We start from the raw sequence: 27,001 nt of genomic DNA, 5'->3' as shown, positions 1-27,001 counted from the left end.
CAGGTAATTTGAGTTTGAGACCCCTGGGTTAGGGGCTCTCCGGGGCTCAGCCCCGGCACAGCGTCTTACACACATTCCGCGCGCGCGCGCGTACACACACACACACACACACACACACACACCTGCGTGGGATTGATGTCAGGTGGATAAAATGTTTTGTTTTTTTTTGCTGTGTTTCTGTCCCCATGCTCCACAGTGCATCGCTTTTCTTCTGTGTTCCCGCTCTGCTCCTACAGTGCTGAGTGCTGCCTGCTGCAGGTTATACACTGATTAGGTATGAGTTCCGGTTATGTTATGTCAAATAACTTATGATAATAATAACTATCATTTTAATGACTGTGACTGGGATGAATTTTTACAAAGTGTAAATTTTTGGAGGAAAATTTCATATGGTCATCTTGAGTTCTTTCATTTGTGTTGCTTCTTCAGGAGACATTCAGATCAACGCAGAGGACCAATTCAACCTCCCCAACTAAGTTCTGTGTGTCAATGACTACACATTAGGTAAGCATTTATATCACTTAGAGTAATGTAAAGGTTTTAGAGCTTTATGCGGTACATGTTTTTGTGTCAAACTGTTGAGAAATATGCAGGACATCTAGTAGCACTGATGTTACTATTAAAAAAAAAGAGTTTGTTACTTGTTTAACATTTTAGTTTAAAAATGTAGTAAGAAGACACTGTCAAAAATTCCCTGATACTTAGGCCTGGGGGTCAGTATAGGCCAGTGGGTCATCCGTCATCTGCTACAGCCCTAATAGAAGGTAACGCTGTTCCATTGCACCAATATATGGGAGCATTCTTTTCTAAATTTTTACGTAGTTAAGGCGGGAGGTGTGTGTTGTTAGGCAGCTTAAAAATAAAGTGCCACGGGAAACACTGTTATCCATCTAGAGCTCTCTATCTATCAGCATCTGATTCGAAACTCATAACTTCTCTTTACTTGTATGAAACAATTTCTTAATTTCTGTTGTTTGTTGCACAGGGAATAGCAGAGACCAGTGCACATGAAGACCTGAAAACACACAGTGTGAGGATCTACATTTGCCATGAGCCAGATGCAGTGGAAATCATAATCGAGGGAATCCCTGTGCTGAAATCTCTCGACAATCTGGCCAGAGGATGAATCGTCATTACCCAGCGAGACTTCACAAAACCTTTGAGGTGTTTCAAAGACTGTTTGTTGGACTTGACACTCAAAACCGCCCAAAACCATCCCCCAGGTTCATGAGCCTCAAAAACATCTTCTAGCATAGACAGTCAAAAGTGATTGTTGACCTCACACGCCATACTGGCTGTTTTATTGTTGTTGTTCAATAATGTTATATTTTTCTGAGTCTGAGTGTGATTCTTCAGATTGATGTACCTGAATCTCCAGTTTCCTTCAACACTTTGTTGGCCTTTCAAGGCCCTTTTGTGGAACCGGGCCCAAAACAAATGTCTGGCCTGCACAGTGAAATATGTTCTTCAGTTTAAGAACGCCAAATATTATTCTGAGCCTGATTAGTGTGATTTCTACAGAATGATGTGTATGAATCTCCACTTTTCTTTCAAAACATTGAAAGCCTTTAAAGGACTTTTTGTTGACTGGCTCCAAAACAAGTGCCTGGCCTGGACAGTTGTTTCTGTGCAATAATGTTATTCCTTTTTCATGACCTTGATGAATGGGATTATGTGGGCCATGTGGTTGTATTGGCAGCTCAATAAATGTTGTAAAATAATACCACTCTTTCTTTGATAAATTTATGTCAATGATAGCTAATTATTTTAAGTAGATTGTGCTTTGATATCAGAGAGGAAGCATTCGTAAATATTTTTTAAAAATAAGTTTTTTTAAAAAATAGCACTTAATTTAATGAAGTTGGATGTAGTTAAAATGCTGTCTATTTTTACAATGGTTGAACTCAATTTCTTGGGGTTTTTTTTTTGAAGACTACTTAAAAATTTTACTTTATGCTAAAATTTTATCACAGAGTTTGCTCATCTTAAAAAAACACGAAGTTCACTAAACTAGCAAAAAGTGCTTGGAAAATGTTGCCTCATATTTTTTTTAGTTAGATCTAAGTAACAGTTTTTACAGTGCTCCAAAATATCCGATCTTGTATTAGCCTTCAATAAACGATGCGTCTCGTCCATCCACCCTCAAAGCAACAGCGCTTCATTCATTCACAATAACCGATAGCGAACATAATCCAAGAGGCGATAATTGTGAAAACGATTTAAGTGAATTATAATCGCAACATCAAGGAGACAGTGTCGACGTATGATGAATGCGGGTGTTGCAGGAAAAACGCATCCGTCAAAGGAAGGCTGAACATACCCACGCAGCGTATGAGTCAGCGGAAAGGCGGCCAACGGATCAAAAAGACGAGCCAAGAGGAGATGTAAAGGACCGATGGACACCTGGTTTGGGAATACGCCAGGAGGCTCAACAATGAACAGGAGGAGACAGTTGTACTTTCCCTGGCAGACATAATGAGATAATCATTCTGCGCGTGCAATAAACGTACATTACAGTTTGATTGAAACAGTGAATTGAAAAAATGCACTATTTATTTCACTTTTTCATTAAGGAGGTTATGACTCGGGAGAATTCACTGTGGGATTAGAATCTACAGAGTCTTGACTTCACTTATACACATTAACAATGTCTCATATTCAGCATACTATGAAAAGGAAACTGTCTGTTTCCAATCAATCATTCCACTTCTCACACATCCTACTGGACCCCCAGCTAGCTGCACAACAACTTCCACAGCATTTCATTGTGGAATTAAACAATAAAGGCTCATTGAAAATATTACACACCAAAATATGTTTAAAAAATTATTTAAAAAAATCTCTCTGTTTCCAATCAATCTTTCCACTTCTCACACATCCTACAGCACCCCAGCTATCTGCACAACAACTTCCAGAGCATTTCACTGGCAAATTTCACAGTAAAGGCTCATTGAAAATATTATACACCAAAATATGTTCAAAAAATTATAAAAATAAATCTCTCTGTTTCCAACCAATCATTCCACTTCTCACACATTCTACAGGACCCAAGCTAGCTTCACAACAATTTCCAGAGCATTTCACTGGCAAATTTCACAATAATAATGATAAATAAAAAATATATCAATAAAAACAGAAGGGTGCATATTTGAAAGTTCACACAAATATATAATATCATGCAGCAACTACAAATATCAGATTGAAAACAATTAAAAAAAAATTGTATTAATGTTGCCCAACTCCCTCCTGAACTGGCAGAGCACGGTAAGGTTCACTCCAAACGCTAGAGGGTGTATGTTACTGTGACGTCACCTGTTAGTTTCTGAAGAGCATTTTTGAAGCTCAAAGTGAGCCGATCTAGCCATCGCCATCTTGGCAGTGCGTGACGCTGCCTAACTCCCAGCCAATCAAAAATGGGCAAAGAGGCGGGCCGAATGGCTGAAACATGCCACTTAGCGGCTGGCGGACCTGTCACTCAAAGCAGCCATGTCTTTCATTATGCATAACTTTACAGCTTAATAAAATTTAAACGGGTGAGTTATAAAAAAAAAATCACCACCCGTACAGTTGTCATGAAAGGGGAAATTAGCTATAGAGACCTAAACCGTTTTTTGTACCAGGCTGTAAACATGTTTATTTCTGCTGTAAAGTTGGGCATTTTAACATGGGGGTCTATGGGGATTGACTTGCTTTTGGAGCCAGCCTCAAGTGGCCATTCAAAGAACTGCAGTTTTTGGCCCTTCCGCATTGGCTTCACTTTACAGCCCCAGAGGTTGCCGCTTGACTTTCACTCCAAATCATAAGAATACTTGATCGAGAAGAAGTTGTAAAATACATCTGGTTGCCAATTTATTGGACGTACTACAGATTTGTTAATGGTTAATTGTGGATTAGTGTTTTGTGAGGTTTTGCAAAGACTGCTGATATGGTCAACAGGTCAAAGAAACAGCAAGGGTGAGTATTCCTTCATAACTAGCATAGACTTCATCAGCTAGCTAACAGTTTGCAATTATGGTTCAAATATCCAAACCATTCAAATACATATTTAATACATATATACATATTTTTCTACCTTGGTGATTCACTTTACGCCACCCTTTACGGGCCTAAGATGAAAGAAGTTAAAAATTGCCTACATGTTTTTAAATACGTTAAAGCTCAGGTGCACGACGCGTTTATAATGCATCTACTAATGGGTCTGTTTTTTTCTTTCAAAAAATATAGTTGGAAATAACAAATTAACATATTAAAATGGGGGCCAATTACATGTTGCTTAATGGTAAAATTCGGCCCGTTAGGTTGCTTTTCAGTTCAGTTTTTTCCTCTAAAGAGAGATTTACACAGTCAAGACCGTCTTAATTGAAGCGCTGCGAGTTTGTTGTAAGGACAGTGGTTCGCGTTGCTTCGACCTGGTCCACCATGGTACAGTGCATTGAACACTTGTGTTTTCAACTTTAATTGGCGGTGTGTTACCGAAATAAAACTCCAAAATTACAGAAACCTCTGTTAAGTATGTTTTGCTTTCTGCTGCATTTTGGCATGCCACTCTCAACTTCAAAATGCAATCTCACCAAGCGGGTAGGTCCCGGTTTGAAAAGTGAAGCCATTGCATAAGTGCCTTATACTTGCATTGTTTCTGATGGCCAGCAGGGTGCGACTCCACTGGCTGCAAAAAGAAGTCCGATTGTATAGAAGTCCATGAGAAAATGACCCTACTTCTCACTTGATTTATTACCTCAGTAAACACTTTTCTAATGAGTAAATGGTCACAGTCGCTAGTGTCAAGTCTTTTTCAATGCATCATGGTGTTCATTTTGTAAATTATGTCCCCATTTAAAAGTAAAATAGACGACAAACCATCATATGCATTAGGGCGTGGCTACATTGTGATTAACAAGTTGCCACCACGGTAACAACTTTGATTATGTAACTTAACCATGGTGTAACCTTATTCACAGAATATAGGTGTAGCTGCTGCTATTTCACAGTGTGTTTTCAGTTCATGAAAGTTAATTGTAACATTTTGTCGCCTAAAAAGTCTTGTCCAGCGTTTGGTTGTGATTAAATATCCTTTAAGGAGTCGGATATTCAATTTTTTTATTAAGTACATTTTGTTTTAATGGCCTGTTTTGCGCTAGCGGAAATTAGCATTAGCATTATTACTGTTAGCCATAGATTGTAAATGCACCGTGCCAACCAAGATAGCAGCGCCACCCTCTCTTCCAAATATCCTTTCTCAAATCCAAGAACGCAAAGAATGGACTTGTGCCCTTGGAGAGAATGTTCTTGCTAGTCGTTCTTGGAAGAATGAACTCGCAAGGCCACGAGCACACAGACAGCTCTGTTGACAGTTTGAGACGGTGCGTTCTTCCTGGTATTGCACAATACCCCCAGCACAGAGGCCACCTGCAGTCCTCCAAATAACAAAATTTATGGCCCAAAACAATTGATGTTGTACAATTTGCTAAACTCAGCTGATTACTTCACAATTGTACACTAACAATGCAATGTCTATTTATAATAATAAAGTAATGACAGTCCCCTTTCATACTACTTCTGTTGTTTGTTTTTTTTCCTGCTTCCCAGGTGGCAGCAGTCAATCCACCCGCCTCCACCCCTTTCCCTGTCGGAGGATCCCTGAGTTCCTAAAAATAACATATTAATGAATGAATATTTGTTTCCAGCTTGACTTTTTTGAGCTGATGAATAACAGTAGTTAGTATATATGTAGTTTAGTTTACAATTTTAGCACATAACTACTGATTAATAAGTTATTTGTCCTTGCCCAGTGCATCTGTATAATACATTTTCTCCACTAGTCAAAATAGTTGCATATTGAAAAGCAAATACAGTGGCAGATTACCTTGTATTTCTTCTTGAGATTGTTCCATTTTTTCATGGCCTGTTTGGCTGTGATAGCCAAGCCTGACTTGTTCACAAATACTCTGGACAAAGCAAAAAAAAAAAAAAGAGACAACTTAAACATCATATTACTGTGAATAACACACAAGCTGAGGGAGACTATTGATTATGATGTAGTTATGGTATAACAATGCAGAAATTTAGTATAAAGGCAGTATTGCACTTTGGTGTGCAGGGCAGTACATGTATGCAGGGAACAGTCGAGTGAGTTCTACAAATAAGTTATTATTGTTAATGTTAGTAGTAGTATTAGCAACGGTGTTTAAGTTGATAACTACATCATAATTGTCACATGTGCTATTTCTTTTGCCTGTCACTAGTGCTTTGCACCGTTTGATATTGCACTACAGCCCACTTTAAGTCATATATATTAACCAGATTACAATTTACACAACTTCTTTGATTCCTAGTTTTATAATATTTTCTTTCTGAACTTTATAGTATCCATTTGTTTCTTTCTTTTTTGATGCATCAAAATTTTCTAAGGGGCTGGCAACTTTGACACAACTAAACACACTAATCAACCACCACCACTGGCTTGCAAAAACACAAAAGGCATACTCACTCCCATCCGTTTTTGGAGGAATTCCTCCGACCGGTGACCGGTTTGCTGCTCGAAACGAAACAAGACCCTCATTATAATATAATAACAGCGGTAGTAGTACTGTTTACCAGTACATTTTCTCAAAAATGAGTGTAATGACAGAGTAACAGTGTTGCCAAAATTGAAAATTAATTACAAATTATTATTAAAATTAAATATATCTTACAGTTGTGGGCCTGGCTTTCTTCTGCCATTATGGTCTTGACTCGGGGTAAGGAGGAAAATGAAACAAGACGGGTCAGTGAGCAGACTAGCCGGCTGGCAAGCCAGTTTGTGTAGCTTCTCAACTCCGAAAACGTTTGAGCAAATTTTCGATTCGCCATCAAATTTTGTAAAACTGTCGATATTTGAAATGTGTACAGTTGATTTCTCGCCTCAAAATTTATCAGAATTTAAATTTACCGCTGTTCGCCTCTCTCTCTCTACTGCTTTCTTGCCGCTCTTGAATGCTGAAAGGAATGCTGGGATATTTGTGTTGACAAGTTCACACAAGTTAACAACTGATGCATCCTCGGTAATAGGGGCGTGTCAAGAACATGTTAACCATTCTTGGCGAAATGCGAACTTGTGTATTGGGACATTTCTTGGGCTGCGACTGATGATGTTTCACAAGAACACAAGCACGAAGAACGCAGATTGAGAAAGGCCAAGAATGGCCACTTCTGGCTCCAAAATCAAACATGGCAATGGTCAAATCGCTAAACTCGAGGCTTCCAAATGGCAGTTCACAAACCCATGGGTGACGTCACGTTGACTACATCTATATTTTTTACAGTCTATGACTCTAACGAGGGATGGGTGCAAGTCGTTACTGTTACGTATTGCGGTTTTTGCTGACAATTCTATATAGTTACAGTGACTTCAGAATCTAATTTTGGGTCAGCATTTTATTAATCCATGAAGGGCTGTCTGTATACATGTTTTCAGCCCACAAAACATTAAAGCACACGATTTCAGTAATTTGACCCTCGGCTAAATTCGGTAATTTCTGAGGTATTGAATATCATAAATACTTAAATGTGACAACATACCCGCAATCTCACTCTCACTACGTGATATCCTTTGGCAGGACTGTTATGGCTTAACTGTCATGCACCAAACATGTGTTTGTGCTTTACATGGTTAATCACCTTTCTATTCTTAATAGATTTTTCAATAGTGTGAGGTCACAGATTTCCATGTGTGTGTGTGTGTGTGTGTTTGTGCGTAACTTATGTGTGTTATCACTCATGCCTGGAGTAATTGTATGTCTGAGTGTATGTAAATAAATGCCTAAATTCAGAGGCCTTCACTGCATATACCCTCTTTACGTTTGTCATCCAAAAATATGCCTTATTTAGATATGTATTTCAATCCAGCATTTGTAATATAGAAAGAACTAAACTATTTATTTAATCTCCCCTCACTCATGCATTATTTTTCCAAAGTTCACACTAATATTTGGGAAGGTGAGTATATTGTACATATAATTACCATTACTCTTTTTTTTTTTTTACTTATTATAATCATGATATATTTATCAGAACAGTCCTAGTCAGACTTTGAAATTACAGTACATTACTTTACATCCTATAGGGAAAGAAAAGTAATCACTGATGAAGAAATAGCGGAAAATGTTCAAGAACTTCACAAGACCTACAGAGAGCAACAGGAAATTGGGTCTGCTTCTCTGAAAATTGGGTTTTGGGTAGATGTCTGCAGTGTATTTGGAATTTCAAATACATATAACAACAGATACAGGCTTAAAAAAGCCTACGACAGCCAAAAGGTAAATGGTGTCTTGCATCAGATCAAATTGATGTTTAGTTTTGAAACAATTGTAATTCATATGGGATATTTACTTTTAACAAAATTGCCAGTGGATACTTTGAAAAAGATCATAGTTCTTGTTGCAATGTACCTTAGATAGTCTGTACTGAGTTAAAATAATTATACTATATTATTTTCCTATCTGATGTTTAATATATGGCTGTATTTCCTCTGAAGGCCAAGTCATTATCTATGTCGCCTCCCCACAAATCAGAGTATTTCACACAAAAATTACCAGAGGAAGAAACGTTTTTTTTCATTGATCAGAAAGACTGGAAGAGACTGAAAATTAGAAGGGGAAGGAAGGGATTCAAAGTTTTATGATGGACAAATGTAATTGCCAAAGGTATATGAAGTACTTTCCCTTATTGCTCCTTTGGCTTCAAAAGACACAGATTGAAGACAGCTGGCAGTCAACACCACACACGTGATTTCTCATGTTAGGGGTACTGTCGCTTTTATGATTGCCCTGTGACCGTGGAAGTCAACATTGAGGATGAAAAAGAGTTGAAGGCAACTGTGGAGTTCTACGGAGAGGAGTGTTGTCACAATAGCAAGGAACTTCAAAGAAGACCTGTAAGAGCTTGTAAGGGACCGAGCTGGCAGACAAAGGAGACTCAGGTGGTTTCAAAAAAGAGGGTTTTTATTTTACCCAAAAATGCAAACAAAAGGTACAAATAACAAACTATGTAAATAAAGTTCAAGGCCCATAAAAGAGGTCAAATAAACAGAACTCAACAAAAGTGAACTTAACCCTACTAACAGATCTTCCAAAATGAACACAAAGGGGAACATATATACTGGCTGATCAGACCATAACATAAGAGGGGTAAGTAACAAATGACAACCACTATCAACTAAGCAATAAACAACAGAATTCCCCCCAACACAGGTTAACTCAACTAAACCAAAAATACCCAACTAAACATTCAATAAAGAGAAACAAACAATATGACTAAACTTGAAATAAACAGTTCCCCCCCTATGAGGTGGCAGGACTTGGTATGACTCAATTGGCCACTTCCTGTATTTAACCATTCCATGATCTGGTGCACATCCTTTGCCCAGGCCTGACCAGATGTCCTCCAGGAGCAGCAACACTGGTAACTCAAAAAAAAAAGAGGAAAATTAGAACTTAAACTAATGACTGTACAAAAGTTAACTAAATGTGCTCGCTACAAATAGAACTAATGTACTGCCAAACTGTAAAATAAAATGAGTATGATGTATGAAACAAAATCCAGTGTGTTGTTATTTATTTGTATGTAATGTGAAATGTAATTAAATTAGCTAACTGAGGAAAGAATTAACTACAAATGTAAAAGAAACCAAAGTGTGAGTGCCAGCTGGGATACAAACTTCAAAACGGCTGTGTGGCTGCAAGTGCGGCCATCACAGAGCTAATGACAGGACAACCACAAGCGAAAACCTCCAGTCCAAGTTACCGAGAGCACTGTATTTACAAAATTTAAATGCTTTAGAGGACGATGTTGTGGAATCTGGCTGTAGGGACGAGGCACCAAAGCCAAGCGTTTTAAAAACAATATGGTAGGAGGCACGGAAGAAGAACCGGAGACATGACAATGAACTGCTTAGCCCTCAGAAGATGCTTGATGAGAAAACCCATGCACCAAATGAGGTGCTTCAAAAAGTGTTTATGCACCCTAAAGGAGTTCTTCTGTGGTACAGACGGAGTACTGATCATGAAGACAAGCAAAAACTCTGCACCGTACTATGTTTATGAGCTGGTTGTGTGTAATCCCAAAGTCATGTGATGAAGAATGCCAAGGGCTTCTGCAAGAAATAGTAAGCAGAGCTGAAACCTCCTAAAATTTCCATTTTATGTAACTTTTTTATTTGAGTAGTTATTTACTGACTTGACTTGAACGACTCTAAATCTATGTATCTGTGTTATAGCTAAACGTGTTTGAGGTGATATGGTCAAAATACTATATTCTAACAAGAGAGATCGGTGGTAATTTTTTTTTTTTTTCTCAGAAAAAGACACAGAATGATCATGGTAGCAGTGCAGTTCCAGAGGCAGCTGGTGATTTAAAGACAGAAGGAGAAAAGGATGAAATCCTCGAGCTGTCATCCAAGGTATCACTTAATAAAAGCAAACTTTGAAATAGTTAGTAGTGTATTTTTACTCAGTGAAAGTACTTTACAAAATTATGCAATACAAATGTAATAAACATAATATAGTTGCTGTATTGCACGCAGGCTCACATCTTCTAAATTTATGAACAATTCCTATACACAATGTTTCCTTTGTGCCAAACACACAAACTGTCTACAGACTGATTCAGAAATCATGGTAGGGCCCAGTGGAAGAGAGTCTGGTGTCTCTTCAAAAAAGCAAATGCAAAATGTGGATTTAACAGAACAGCAGGTAAGAAGGCCCCCTTTAACCTCCTATTTTGTTGTAAAAAACAATTATATCAATCATGACCACAAAGGTCCATTTAAATATGCAAGTAATGTGTCAACAATATTTTTCTGTTCCCCTTACAGCTCCAATCCATGTGGAAAAGAAAGTACAGAGGTTGTAGTGTCTGTCCTCCCAAGCCAGAGCAGTGGAAACACCGTGGTGATCCACCACAGTGAACTTTGTTCACTTAGACCTCACTGGTGGCTAGTAGGCAAGATATCTTGTGCTTCAATTACAGTCAAAACTTTGAATTGATACTACACATATATCATGGTCCCTTCATGTACGACAGGAATATCATCAGTGGTTCAAGTAACCCAGTCCACATGCATTGGCTATTAAATTGTTACAATGTAAAAACAGTAATATATTTCTGTGATGAAAGTGTTTGACAGGTTTGCATTAATAATACTACAAAATTAAAGCGAAAGTAAGATAAAGCAGTGGCATACAAGGCACTCCACAGACAACAGTCATCAGTGTTTGCATAAAAATAACATACAACGGACATGACATCTTCATCATCATTAATAATTGCATGTACATCAGTGCTTAGACAATGTATAGGAGAGGGCTGTCTGTATGAAGTTCACAAAAAGAGGACATTTCTGTAATATTGCGTGAGAGCACTAGAATTTCCTAAATAAAGTAAATGTATTAACAACATTAACATAAATAATTTTACAAAAATTAAGTTATGTAATTTATCATACAGTAACTGAAATTTTGTAGGCAGAAATACTGGCGTTTGTAGACTGAAAGGAAGGATGTGTGATGATATCGTTCAAAGGAAGAGCTGGCGAAGTTCTTATTTTGAAGACGTTTATTAGACGATGGCCATCGAGTCCATTCCATGTACAAAGATGGTCTGGGCAACGTACCACTGTCGGTGCATAGCTTATATGGGGTTACACATCTGTATCTTATCACATGAATAACATAGGTTTTCCATGGGCACTAATTCAGTTGGGAGCCCTCCAATCAAGTGGTTGACAGCTACCTCACAACATATTATGTATCATTACATACCACATCTGGAACAGTTCCAAACTTGACCATAAACCCATTATTTGTATTTAAAGGTCCCCCTAAGAAGGGCTATATCATATTACCTAAAATGACATGCAAAATATGGAATATTTAGGTCATCTGTCCAACATCCAAAATCAGTAAGATACATAGGGTCAGATAAAAGTCATACTAACATAGACTGCAATGTAAGCCATTAGATGTAAATTTTCAGTAGTGGCAAATTGCTCATGTTATAATTTACAACTTTGTTATGTTTATCTCAATCCTCTAATTAAGGTTATTGAGGGCCTACTTCACCTTACTGCAAAGCAACTCAAGATGGAGAACACCATATACATTTTAAACCACTACTTGGCAGGCGTAATTCTGTTTGGGGGAAAGAACACTGGTCCACTGGCACAGTTTGTCAAAGGTAATGCATGTTTTCTTAGAGGAGGGATACAGAGGTCATAACTGCCAAAATGGTCAGGTTAAAGTTTTATGAATTTCGCATATATGGCTATGTATGGTGGGGTGTGGGTGGTCTATTGTTAAATTTGGATAATTCATCACCTTGTTGAAGAAAAAATAAATTCTTTGAAGGAATTTTAAAATTACATTTAATATGGGTTGATTTACTTTAATGTGGGGTTTAATTTGCAGTCCTATTTTATGCCATTATTTGATTTTGTATTATGTTACAGGTCAACTTAGAAAATTACCAGGCTGTCATTTCTGTTTTCAACACAAACAATGTCCACTGGAGGTTTCTTGTAAGTATTTACTCTTACATGAAGTATGCATGCAGAATGTCTTGATCTAGTTATGATTCTCGTAACAATTGAGTAATATTATTTTGTTATTACAGTTCATCCATCCAGCCAACAAAGCGGTATATTTAGTGGATCCAGCACCGAATTCCAGTGAGGATGTGGACTCCAATCATGCTGCAAAAAGAATATGGTCCCTCTACATTTATGAATAATGTTCTTTATTGACCTGGTAAAATGAGTTAAGATATTTTCAACATGCCAACTGTACTTCTACCCACTATAGATTGACATATTACACAGTGGTCACAATTCTGATAAAAATACAGTTGTTTAGAATGATGAAAAATTTGTTGAAATAATTTTGAAATCATTACATGTACAATAAGAGACATGGAGCTGGCCTTCATGATGTAAATTGCATTTGTTGGTGAACACCTTGCACAGACTAAGGGTTTTGCGAACAGAAATAAATAACCTACTTTGACAGAGGTTTCTGAATGAGCTAAGGTCGTATTCAGACTAAATCAGGCGGTGCGGCGAAAACGCCAGTCCTCCCGTTCATTTGAATAGGGGAAGTGTGTTTCGGCTGCGGGTGTTTTGGCCGCTGCGGCGCCGCACCAGACTGTGGCTGGAAAGTTGAGCCAGAGTCAACTTTTGGAGAAACGCAACCCGACGTCACTGCGGCTGAAGGCTGCAGTGACCAATCACAGCGGGAAATCAGACTGATCAGAGCTGTAAACTCTGCCATGAGGGAGTACAAAGACGTTACAAGGACAAAGGGAGGATGTCTCTCTTCGTTTGATAACATTAAAAGTAGAGTTAGACTGTGTTGTTGGCTTCCCGACTCATTTTACAAAAGATGAGAGAAAGAGAGAGAGCACCAGCAAGGGAGAGAGCAGCTGTGGTTGAGCGAGCTGGAGAATGAATGAAGAGAGGGAGCGCTGGTGGCGAGAAAGCCGGTGAATTAGATCAATAAAATAATAAAATGTTATTTTCTGATTGTGTCACAGCAGTTAAGTTCTAGAGCACAAATAAACACGCCCACAGCCCCACACACCTCCGCTCAACCCTGCAGCGGTGGGATTTGGTCTGAATACAGTCTAAGACAGTGTGAGTCTTTGATGTTGGTCATATTCTGGGTTATTGAATGATGAATTCACTATCAGGATTATCAAAAAATACAGATGCAAATAATCAATAAATAGTAAACGCATTCTGCGAGTAGAAATGGTTCCTGTGCCTCTGAACAGGACACAGTATAAATGCAGAATGCAGGTTGTTATTTAGGTGATTGTTAAACAGGTAACAGGCTGCAGAGAGGAAACAGCTGCTCTAGCGGTGATAACTGTGAACCTTTATTAGTATTAGCGCAGTGCACATGTGTGCAGACACAAACTCCATCAGAAGTTTCTACAGCTGTTAAAGCCGACTGAAAGCTGATCCAGCTGTGATCAGCTGTCGCCGTTATCAGAAACGGACATCGCTTCACATGACGCTTCAGAGGAAAGCCCTTCTCAAGTCTCTTAAAACAAATGTCCTCGTTTCCTCTCTCCTCGCTTGGTTTCCTTGCGTCTCTCCTTGCATCCACAGTGGGAGGGACTAAGATGCAAGGAAAAGACACAAGTGAGGGAAAAGTGGATGCAATTTAAGAGAGTTGGGATGCTCCCATAGTCCCCGGTGATCAGCTAGCAGACAGGGAGTTCGGCCTTTCTGTTCGCGGTGCAGGCAACCCCAGCTTTTGAACACCCAGATCCGTGGGAGACAGTAGATTTCACCTGTAGAGGTAGGCACTAATAGTTGTTGTTTCCTGTTTAGTGTTTTATTGAGTTGTATCGAAAATGATGAGTTCTTTGTGATTTAGGGGTCCAGTGAGGAGGAGCAGTTGAGCTGCGCCATAATTAGCCGGGGTTATTATGGTAGAGGTAGAATGAAACAATTAAGCATATCAATTGGAAACAAGGAGATTTTTTAAAAATAATTTTTGAACATATTTTGGTATATAATATTTTCAATGAGCCTTTATTGTTAAATTCCACAGTGAAATTCTCTGGAAGTTGTTGTGGATCTAGCTGTGGTCCTGTGTGAGAAGTGGAATGATTGATTGGAAACAGAGAGATTTTTTTAAATAATTTTTTGAACGTTATTTGGTGTATAATATTTTCAATGAGCCTTTATTGTGAAATTTGCCAGTGGAATACTCTGGAAGTTGTTGTGCAGCTAGCTGGGGTGCTGTAGGATGTGTGAGAAGTGGAATGATTGATTGAAACAGAGAGAGAGATCTTTTTAAAAAAAAATTTTGATCATTATTTGGTGTATAATATTTTCAATGAGCCTTTATTGTTTAATTCCACAGTGAAATTCTCTGGAAGTTGTTATGCATCTAGCTGTGGTCCTGTAGGATGTGTGAGAAGTGGAATGATTGATTGAAACAGAGAGAGAGATCTTTTTTAAAAAAAAATTTGATCATTATTTGGTGTATAATATTTTCAATGAGCCTTTATTGTTTAATTCCACAGTGAAATTCTCTGGAAGTTGTTGTGCATCTAGCTGTGGTCCTGTAGGATGTGTGAGAAGTGGAATGATTGATTGGAAACAGAGAGATTTTTTTAAAATAATTTTTTGAACGTTATTTGGTGTATAATATTTTCAATGAGCCTTAATTGTGAAATTTGCCAAGTGAAATTCTCTGGAAGTTGTTGTGCATCTAGCTGTGGTCCTGTAGGATGTAGAGAAATGGAATGACTGACTTGCGCCATAGGAGCATCAATTGTCAGTTATCGCTCCCAGTGCGTTTAGGTCTTTAGAAAATGAAACGAAAATATCAAAGCGGTGCTCAAAAACGGCACATCAAAGAAAAATCTGCGGAATTTTCTGCCAAACTTACGAAAATCACTATTATATTTGGAACGGTAAATCCTGTCAGACGTGAAGAAGGATGCAGTATGTTAACAGGTGGGTTCCTGGATAGTTGACAGTGTTTAGCTACTAACAGTTATCGATCATTTTGGCAAGATGAACAGTTATTAAACAGACTTATTGTGTGAAGTTAGTTAGCCTATATGTTTTTTTTCAGAATAATATAATGTTGTAAGGCTTTCATATAGCCTAACCTACGGGGAATTTGTCTGTAGGCACAAAAACGGCTATAGCCCACATACAGAGAAAAATATAGCTACTGCCACTCAAGTGTCATAAATACAGGATAGGCTATTTCATACATCAAAACACAAGCTATAATGAAAATGTTAACGGGATGTTAAAAATTCAGCTTCAGCACTGGGACAGGGAGAGCACAGGCCCGCAGCGTCACCATCCAGTCAGGGGGAGAGCCCCGTGCGCCCCGCAGCTTCAGCAGGACAGTTTTTATTTCTCTGTATTGAAATGTTTTGTCAGAAAAAATAAATTGCTTATAAAAGGGAAAAGCTTGTTCTTTCCTCACAGCACAGTTCTGTAAGTAGTATTGAGTATTTGATTATTACATCTTGCATTCTGTGACAATGTGTAATGGGGAGGAGTCAAATGGACCATGGACAGTTCCTGTAGCCTATCTTTACAGACACTCGCTCGCTCTACTGTGTTAATTTGTGCTTCAACCCAAAAAAGCTTGTGGGAATGTTTATTTAAAAGCACCGTGAAACAATCAGAAAAGCATGTTCTCTTCCTCTCATTCACCGGCTTTCCCGCTACTACTACCGCTCTTCTGATTGTTTCACAGCAGTTACAGACATTAAGAGCACAAATACGCCCACAAACCCACATCTCCGCTCGACCCTGCGGCTGGACGCCACACCGCCTGATTTGGTGTGAATGCAGCCTTAGTGCACACATACACACATTTTTGGACCTGCACCTCTGATATAAATCTGGCGCCCTGATGGCCGTCCAAAGGCCAGAAACAGTCACGCAAGCAAGCACAATTCCAATAAGATATGTGTTGTCTTAACCACAAATAGACTTCAAGAGTGAGTATTGCTGCAGTGGGTCTTGCTCACAACACCCAAGAGTTTTAATGCTGCTATGAATTATATTACAATTAAATTAAATCTAACAGAGGCTTATGTTTAATCTGCCAAACTAAATGGGAAACTGGGTGTCTTGCTCTTTACATGTTTTACAATATGAACAACATGAACAACATGAATTCAGTTAAATGACCATGACTCCGTGGAAAGCAATATTTATACTGGATGGATTAAGTTCAAAATAATGTTCAAATAAAGTAAAGTGTACTGAAATTGAAGCAATTATCAAAACTGTGATTTACAATTTTGCATTTCTCTGGGTAACCAAACTAGTTACATTTTAGCAGTAATTTCAAGTAGGTCTCCTCCAAGGTTACTAGTTACAAGTGGTACAGAATCGTTCTGTTACAGTTTTAACTGGAGCGAGGACAAGTGCACACACCAGTTCTATATGAAGTCTCTGCTTTGGCTTCCAGTTAGTCAGAGTATATATTTTAAGATCTTAATATCTGTCTTTAAGCCATGCACTTCCCCCCTTTATAGTTGATATGCTGCCAAAATATGTTTTTTGTAGAGACCTCAGATCCAGAGAATTACTGCTTACAGTGGCAACACCTCAGACCAACTGGGAACGCGCCTTAAGGTGTTTAATATAATCCCTCTGGATCTGAACACAGAAACATCAATTGAGGTTTTGTTTTCACTGCTTTAAACGCAACAGACAAAGACTTTCAATCTTGTTTTTTTAAATCATAATCCATTATATACATGGCTCACACTGTAGTAAGAGAACTCAGTACAAGATTTCAAATATTATTAATGGTTTTAATTGTGACTTCTTCTTCTTCTTTTAATGTTGGTATACATTTACTGTCAATTTGCTTTCACTTTTTGTTTTATAAACTTTATTTTACTGCACAAGGCTATAATTATCTGTTGGTACTGGTTTTGTTTTACTATGCATGTCAACCATGTCAACCAACAACTATTTGCTGAAATTTGTTGATATCAATATGAATCTGCTGGGCTAGTGAATGATAATACTAATGAGTTTCTCATGTGTTTCAAAAAGTCCTGGGAACACAATAGCTATAAACATCCTTAAAGTGCAACTCTAGTGACTAAATTTAGTAGTGAGTAACCAGAGAGTCATCAACCAGAGCACAACAATTGTCAGCAAAGCTCTGGCTTCATCCTCCACATTCTTACAACTTTCTATTGCCAATACATAGAAAGTAAAATAACCCTTCATTTCACTTGCTAGTTTTCTCTCAGCATTTAGATTAGAATGTGCCTATATAATGTATTGTTAATGCTGTGAAAACAGTAAGCACCATACAGAAAGATGATGAAACTGTCTGGTGGCTGCAATTTGGCCATCTCCTACAGTATGTTTCCCACAATAAGTTGGTCACAGGAGAAGGGGTCTGCTATTGTTAAACCAATCTCAGCCTCCTCCACTTATGTCTGTACTTTGTGCGTGATACCTCACCACAATCATGTACATGCAACCACATTGACAATCGGACATGAAATATTCCCCAAAGACAGACATATGTTTTGTGTGTGCCTTAAAAAAATGTTGGTCTATTCTGTATTATTGTGTGTGTGTATGTGTTGCTTGCTTGTTTGGTGATGAATCACATTCACTATAAATGTTCTGATGTGAATAATTGAAACACTGGCAGCTGTTATCTATATATACATGTTTGAGGTTTGAGGTCTCTATCTGTGATTGGTCATCTTTTACAACAGCCGGAATGATGAAGATTAAGCTTTACGTAATCAGGTTCTTCTTACTACTGCATCTCCCAAACAAGTGTACTGTTGAGACAGACAGGACAAACAGTGAGAGAAACTCTATATATACAGTATATATGTATAGGGGCCAGGGCTTCTCCAAGTTTGGGCCGCGGTCGGAATGGCAAGTTGACCAGAGCCCATACAAATACGATACATTATGAAATGTAACTTTTTCTATTTTTAGATACATTTTCTATCGATCAATAAATTAAGAGTAGGTTTAAAACTTTCCTTTTTGATAAAGCTTATAGTAAGGGCCGACCAGGCTCACTTAGTTATGCTGCTAAGGGCTGATCCAAAGAAGTCCCCCTAGACTGCTGGGGGGACTTCTCATGATGCACTGATCATCATGAGAAAGCACTTTTTTGTGGTTTCTCATCTCGCAGGAAACCCTGGGTTGCAGGCCGAGTCATCGTGGTCCTTCATCAAAAATGGCAAGCATAATAATCATCATCTGTTTTTCCTGCAACCATCTTGAGACAGTGAGAGACTTAGTGCCAACTTTTTTTGTCTACACTTTTGACAAACAAGGAGGTGACTCAGAAATAAACTAGATCTTACTTGCTTAAACTTATTTTTTTTAACTTTACATTTCTTGCGGCTGTGGTCAGCCATAGTATGATGCACTCTAAGATCTTTCCTTTTCTTTTTTTTTTTTTAAATTTTGATAGTGCAAATGATTTATAGATAGCATGCCCCTCTTGCAATCCATAATGCAGGCTAATCAGTAAGGAAGGGATAGTAGTTAGTAGATAGTAGAGTTGTTATCAGCTCCATCAAATAGTGATTTTTCCCTCTGAACTTCTCACATGGTTTCATTTCAAGAAATGTTCAAATGATCCAATATTTACCAAAAATCAAAGATGAGAGAAAAAGCTATTAGTTAGACACCTCATGCTGCTCAAGTGGAAGTCTATTACACCCTCTTCACATAACAATGGGTTGGAGAGGTGATGACTCATTTGAAACTCGAAAAGTTTGGGATCTGTCCAGAAAGTCTAGCAACCATTCTTGGCTTCCTTTGATTCCATATGCTTTTATGAAGAGTAAAAACATCTATCTGCATTTTCTGTTTCTGTAATGGGGTTATGATGTGAACCTTAGGAAGTAGCTATCGCCTGTAAGAGCTTTTGTTGGGTTTTGTTTTCTGTCTGTTTGGGTTTTGGTTTGGCTAATGTTATGTGTGTTTTTCTGTTTGGAAAAAAATTTAATAAAAACATTTGAACTAAAGATGAGAGAAAAAGTCCAAAAACTGAAAACTGATTTGTCTTATCAGAACTTTGTTTTTTCTTATTTCCTTTCCCATTAATCATCTCACGACCCCTCAGATTTATCTGGTGACCCTTTGGAGGGGCCCGACCTCTTGGTTGGGAACCACTGGACTAAACTAGCTAACTGTATTTAAAGTAGTTGAAACTAGCTCCACCTCCAACAGCTACAACAGTTATAATGCCAAAGAAGTGGCAAAAAAAAGAGAAGAAAAAAATATATGTCCATGCTCCAAAATGTATGAAGTATGTGAAGTTGCTGTCATACATTTTTGAGTATGGACATATATACATAATTTTTTTCTTTCACTTTTTTGAATATTATTGCTTATTAGTATCTGTTGGGTATTTTCAGGTTTCATTTATTTCCACTTAATGTAAATCACTTATTGTTATTATGCCTTGTTGAAGATTCACATTTCTTTGGCATGTATGCATGTATGGGGCCCATGCTTGTGTTTTACCGCCCTCTATTGGTTATATACAAAGCCTCATGTGTTAAGTAGAATGTCACCCACGGCTGGTATATAATTCAGATTGATTATGTGTTTGTCCGTTTGTCAGACCCTGATGAAGACTTAGGGCCAGATCCACAATCTCATATCACCGTGAATTGTACAGCATTTGCACCCGCAATCTGGCCCGTTTTAAGGGTCTATTCACAAAAGATGTTGCGCTGATGATATGCCGCGCAAACACGCCCATGAAGTTTTGCAGCAGAGTGCAATTTGCCCTGATTGAATATGCGGAGCTGTTTCCAGTGTTTCAGGCTTTTCTCCATATTTCAGTACACAGATTGGTTCATAATGACAACTGCAGAGAGCACATAAGCCTTTAGCCGTCTTTAATTAACAGAGGTTCTGTGTGACTATCACACAGAGCTCTACACAGTCACAAACCAACTTTCATGTATTTTCTTTTACTTCTCTAATATTTCGCATCTATAACATAATCTACTGAAATGTCAAATGTCAAAACACAGCTGTAAATAATGTCTCAGGAGGGTCTGAAACATGTTAAATTAATGTCTGAATCTTACAATAATGTTGTTCAGGTGTCACTGAATGTGAAACATTAGTACTAATGTTCTGTTTGTTGCTCACAGGTGGCTGCAGGTCACAGCTGGCAGCAGCATCACACAGCAGCTGAAACTATAAGTGCGTCTCCGAACTTTTATGTTCTTGTACTTAACTGAATTTGCCCTTATTAACATTCTCTTTCATTTGATTGATCACAACTATTACAGGTTGATGAATGATCTGGACTGTTTTGTCTCTGTGTGGTGTTATAAAAATGTTCTGTGTTCCATTGATGAGGAGGAGCTCTGTTTTGGACGCATGCTGGGCTGAATATTTTGGTGTTGTTTTTTAATGCTCTATTGGTTTGATGACTAGGTAAATAAAGGTTTTTGAAAATTCAAAAATTCTCTCTCTCTCTCTCTCTCTCTCTCTCTCTCTCTCTCTCTCTCTCTCTCTCTCTCTCTCTGTCTGGTTGCTCAAAAAATAAATTCACTATATTATTTCACCTGAAGACGGAGAAGACCACTTAAAGACACATATCTAGCAAGACATGCTGGATCTTGTTTTTCATGAAAAGGGGAATAACACATAAAAAAAAGAAACGTATTTGATATAATATTGCTTTATATGCTATATTATGTCACCATCATCATAAGCCACGATCATAAGCCATGGTCACCACTTATTTTCTACATTTTGGGCCAGAATAAAAGAAGAAACTATGCAGTTAGTTTATAGTTTAACAGTGTCTACAAGGTGGTATTCACACTTTTACGTTAGTTAAGAATCTGTCACCTGTGTCCAGTGCATATAATCTCAAATTAAACGCATAAACATTTTGCTACAAACGTAATACTGGTTGAATTACTTCTCTCAACATAAATCAGACAATGTTTGTAACTAACGTATTTGGCAAATTGCAAAATTGTTCATAATGAATGTATGAGTGAAATGTTCACTGACAACGTACCTAGTTGTTTTTTCCCCTCCAAAATATCCGATCTTGTAGTAGCCTTCAATAAACGATGGTAAAGCAATATTAAACTTTTTAACGTTTATGGTTAGTATGTGCACTGGCGGCACATGGTTATGGTTAATGAAAGATCGCGGTCTTGGTTTAATATACCGCAGAAAAACTCTGCAATGACTACTATGCTCATTAAAATAAGCCACATAACGTACATCCTGCGTGGATTTAGGATGTGACACTGTATTTGGTAATTAAACATAACCAACATTCCAGGTCACAAAATCTCATGGGTCTTCAAATCCGGTATATCACAGGGTCTGTGGAGACAGAGTCCTGCGTCTCGTCCATCCACCCTCAAAGCAACAGCGCGTCATTCATTCACAATAACCGATAGCGAACATAATCCAAGAGGCGATAATTGTGAAAACGATTTAAGTGAATTATAATCGCAACATCAAGGAAACAGTGTCGACGTATGATGAATGCGGGTGTTGCAGGAAAAACGCATCCGTCAAAGGAAGGCTGAACATACCTACGCATTCTATGAGTCAGCGGAAAGGCGGCCAACGGATCAAAAAGACGAGCCAAGAGGAGATGTAGAGGACCGATGGACACCTGGCTTGGGAATACGTCAGGAGGCTCAACAATGAACAGGAGGAGACAGTTATACTTTCCCTGGCAGACATAATGAGATAATCATTCTGCGCGTGCAATAAACGTGCATGTAAAAAACAAAAAGTGAGCCACTGAAAAAGAATGCAAGGAGCAAACTGCATGCTTGATGATATTTAGTCTACACCCGACACACCCTATCTGCTAAATGTAATTGTCATATTGTAACATCATCATTTAATAGCAGCCTCTCCACAATGATTAGTGCTCATAACGGTGTCAAATTTTTCTTTGTACAACCCATTATCACAAATCACAAATTTGCATTACAATCTGTATAACAATATAAATACAACATAATCTATCCTGTGATCCTTGGTTCGGATAAGGAAAAAACTCCCTGACAACATCATTTAAAAGGAAAAAATTGAAGAAACCTCAGAAAGAGCAACAGAGGAGGAATTGACAGAAATAGCCTACGGCGTGAACAAAAAGGATGACAAAATGAGATGGATTGATAACATACATGAAGAAAACTGTGTGATATTAGAGAAATGTTGTGCAGTCTTCCAATATCTTATCAGTTCAACTTGCACAAATTTACTTTATTAAATTTTATACATATGTGACATTTGAACTGAATAAAGCTAATAAAAACATATTTCTGTATTTGTTAATTGATTATGCTCAGGGGTTGGTCCGTCTATTGTGAACGTTTGACCTTTGCTCCACATGTTTACAATGATGTCATATTTTTAGGCGATATCACATTAAGGAGGAGTGGCCAATTGTTACTATTTAGGCTCATATCTTTGCATCTTTTTGCATCTCACTCTCTGGTTTACCAGGCTGGCAGATTAACAAACAAGGCTCCAACATGTTGTCGCTTTGGGCTTTCAGATTAGGTACGGACGCACCTTTAAACAAATGGATTTAGTTTTCTTTCAGTGACAGTTTGTAACCAATAACTAATCATGTTTCTGGTTACGTTAATTTCAGTTTGGCTGATTTGCAGCTTAGTCAACGTTTGTGGTAAGTTAATTTTCTTTGATTGGAATAGCTGGGTGAAAGGATGTTAGATCAGACAGGATACAGGGTACAGAGGCTGTGAATGAACGGTCCATTGAGTCCAATCACCATGACTATGGGCTTCTACATGCCTGGGTATCTTACTTCACCCATGCATTACTTGACACTTGTTGCTTGCAAACGAAATCCAATCATTTCATTTGATCCCGAACGAGTGATCCCTCCCAAAAAGTTTCCAATTTAATCAGTTACACTGTCGTGCTATTCTGGATGACTCGGTTACCTAAGAGGGAATTTCTGTTTGTTGACAGAGTTTGCCACTGGAGCGGATGCAGCGTCAAAAAAGGACTGTTACAGGTAGGTGTACCTTCATTATGCCCTGTTTGTGTGTGTGTGTGTGTGTGTGTGTGTGTGTGTGTGTGTACTCGCTCTTGTACATCTGTCATTGTGAGGAAGTTTTTGCAAAGGACATTCAAAGGGCTGTTTTTGAGAAGTGGTTCTGGAAAGTAGACTGGAATTAAGATTAGGGGAGGAGGAAGACATAATTAAAGTGTGCGTGGGATGCACCGACAGTACATGCTGTTTTGAGGTTGATACTAAAGTCCTGACAACAGTCTTCGTAAAAATCCATCTGCAAGACGATTATCGGACACATTTGCCATTATTCACAATCTCTAGAGGATTACTCCTAACCATTTTGCCCCCTGACCCTCGTGCCCAGGGTTAAAGGGTTAAAATCTCACCAACAGTTTGGGCCATGCTGTCTCATGTCTTTCTAATAGTTTACAACAGGAGGCGGAAGCGCTGCATGGTTCCGATGGCTCATGTGACAGGTGCTCTTTAGTGGTGCAGGTGAAAATGCAAAAAAAAAAAAAAAAAAAAAAAAAAAAAATCCAGGAAGTCTTGCTAAATATTTGTCCTTAAGTGGTGCAGACAATCTTGGGGGGGGGGGGACTGAGGCACTCCGTCCTCAGGTGAAATAATATAATGAATTTATTCTTTGAGCACAGGCAATCAAATAGACCAACACCTATCGACTCTAGACCAAATCAGGCTGTGCGGCCAATCACAACCGGAGATCGGACTGATCAGAGTTGTAAACTCTGCCATAAGGGAGCACAAAGACGTTAATAGGACGAGGGGAGGACATTTCTCTTCGACTGATAACGTTAAAAGTAAAGTTAGACTTTGCTCAGGGCTTCCCAACTCATTTTAAAAAAGACGAGAGAGAGAGAGAGAGAGAGAGAGAGAGAGAGAGAGAGAGAGCTCAGAGCACCAGCGAGTGAGAGGGAGAGATAGAGAGAGAGAGAGAGAGAGAGCTCAGAGCACCAGAGAGAGAAAGAGAGAGAGAGAGAGAGAGAGAGAGAGAGAGAGAGAGAGAGAGAGAGAGAGAGAGAATTTTTGAATTTTCAAAAACCTTTATTTACCTAGTCATCAAACCAATAGAGCATTAAAAAACAACACCAAAATATTCAGCCCAGCATGTCCCCAAAACAGAGCTCCTCCTCATCAATGGAACACAGAACATTTTTATAACACCACACAGAGACAAAACAGTCCACATCATTCATCAACCTGTAATAGTTGTGATCAATTTTCAGTCTGCTTGTTATCATTTTTGATTAGTATGGTGATAACATCAAAATTCAAAGAACCATTTATCTTGTTCTTTCTGCTGATATAAACGGCCATCTTAGCTTGGCCCAACAGAAAGTTTAACAACTGGCACTTGTCACGAGTCCTCCTCGAGTATTTATAACCCAGGATGAAAACATAATTGGAGTAGTGGCAGTAGTGGCTTTCGCCGGCCGAGCCGGCTACTTCCAGTTTAGCCCTCTGGCTAACTTGAATGGGGATAAAACAATTCAACTGTGCGGCTCTTATAGGTTTTTGAAATGTGATCTGACCAAATGAATCAAATTCTGATAGTAAGACGAGTCATTTCGCGGGGGTTGTGATGCTTAAAAAAATGTATCTGCTGATTTACGGATGTCTCTGTCATAATGTAAGTCTATGAAAAAAAGTCTTTTTGGACCCAATAGCGTCACGTGACGTTGTAATTACACGGTTTAACCGCTATGTCAAATTGGCCTCACAGCCTCACCTGGCGCATACGCCAAAAAAGTTTCTAGCTTCCGGGTTTGCTTCCGTGTTGTGCGGCCCACTGAATATGGCAGTAGTGTTTCCACCCGCTGGCCCCGCCCGCGAGCTCCTGCTCTGCCCATAGACTTTACATTGTGATGATGTCACAGATTTTTAAATCGCTTTTCTCAGCTCGAGGAAAGTTTTACAAACATAAAATCAAATCAAAATTTCTTAACAGAAAGAGTCATGATTGACATCTGCAGTTTGAGGGGTTCTGTCAACAGTTTTACAGGCATCTCTTTCACAATGGTGGTCTATAGGGAAAATCCTTTTTGGGCCGCAGGGGGATTTTTCACTGCAGTACCGCGAGTGGCCACTGTGAAAAATTGGCTGCAAGGCTGAGCAGCTGCGCCCTATCCAGCTCTTATTATACATCCATGGGACGGGTGTCTGCTGTCCTCCTTAGGGCGGGATCGCCTACATCAATTTAATGTACTTCATTTTTTTCATGCTAATCTATGATTGGCCAAGACACATAAAATGACGCTCCAAGGGAGGACATTCTCCCTAACCAATCAACCATCAGAATGCAATATTGACATCTCGTTGGTCCAATGATAGTTTCCAGATTTCATTTTCAATTCTCTCCACTGTAAGGCAGAGTAGCAGCAGTAGATAACAAGCAGTAGATAGCTCCTTGTGTTAGCCAACACAACAGTTAGCTTGTTGTAGCAGCCTGAAGGACTCTTTGTACATCCATGGAAGGACTGTTAAGGACTGTTGTTAAGCTAACAGGAGAATGGATCTGGACTGTGCGGCGCAGCAGTGACAGGACGCCGCCAGGGAGGCTGGAGAAACGAGCTACCGGAGAAACAACCAGGAGAGTTAGGTTGTTTGTCATTGTTGCTAATGATATCAAACTGGTTAACCAGCAGCCACAAAGTTCTGTTAACTAACAAACAAGATGACCAACAGCTACAAATGGATGTTATGACATAAATACTTCATCTCCATGATAGAAAGAAGAAGACGTCATATAACGTGAATCAGATACAGCTTCTCTCTCTCTGTCTCTTTGGTCGCTAATTTCATCTCTGATAGTTAAATGTCTCTGTGGATGTTGTGCGAAATTATCTCCTTAACAAGAATGCAGCAGAGACCATATAATGTGCAGTAGGAGGTTTGCTTGTTGAAGTTACAGTGAGCTGTCTGGACTCACTCATTCATTTGGAATTTATCCAGTTTTTAATTGAGTGGTTGTTCAGTCACCTGTTGATGTTGTGTGATTAGTGAATGAGTGTGCAGGAGGTCTGGCTGCTTGCTTGTGACAATTTCTTCAGTTCGTTTTTAACCTGAGCTGCATATTGAGTAGTAATCTTAAAGTAACTAGAATAATAACAGTACTGATGAGAAAATTAAATCTGCTGTCACAATAGAACAATACTATAAATTTGAATTTTACTTTGTTGGTAAAATGACACATTCTGACACACTCCACAGCTAAAATGAACACTTCTTTGTTTAGAAACAATATGTATATGCTAAATGTCTTTAAAGAAGCAGCCTTTTCACCACTCAGGGGTTGTTGTTCTTAAAAGCAAATTGTTTTATTGGCATATAAAATTGCTCCCCACCCCTCTGATTTCATCAGGTGGGAGGACTATGATATAGTATGATGCGTTTGTTGTAAGATTCCATGTTCA

The 27,001-nt window shown here is 38.6% G+C and overlaps 1 protein-coding gene across 7 annotated transcripts in view; it reads left to right on the top strand.

Moving 5' to 3' along the window:
• Positions 1–14,168: 14,168 nt before the first annotated feature.
• Positions 14,169–27,001, top strand: part of si:ch211-195m9.3 — a 29,516-nt gene continuing 16,683 nt past the window's right edge. For 3 of the 7 annotated variants that reach the window (XM_042413373.1, XM_042413368.1, XM_042413367.1), the window contains exon 1: positions 26,038–26,187. In XM_042413373.1, the coding sequence (XP_042269307.1) occupies positions 26,057–26,187 (131 nt within the window). In that variant the 5' untranslated portion in view covers positions 26,038–26,056. Of the gene's footprint in view, positions 14,334–20,520; positions 20,741–22,952; positions 23,090–23,183; positions 23,217–23,524; positions 23,571–26,037; positions 26,188–27,001 lie in introns of those variants that run through there. The other 4 variants (XM_042413371.1, XM_042413369.1, XM_042413370.1 and 1 more) reach the window with 4 other exon arrangements.

This window comes from Thunnus maccoyii, chromosome 6 (assembly GCF_910596095.1).
Source record: "Thunnus maccoyii chromosome 6, fThuMac1.1, whole genome shotgun sequence".
Classification (NCBI taxonomy): Eukaryota; Metazoa; Chordata; class Actinopteri; order Scombriformes; family Scombridae; genus Thunnus; species Thunnus maccoyii.
The sequence above is the reverse complement of the archived record's forward strand: the minus strand, read 5'-3'. Positions and strand labels throughout refer to the sequence as shown.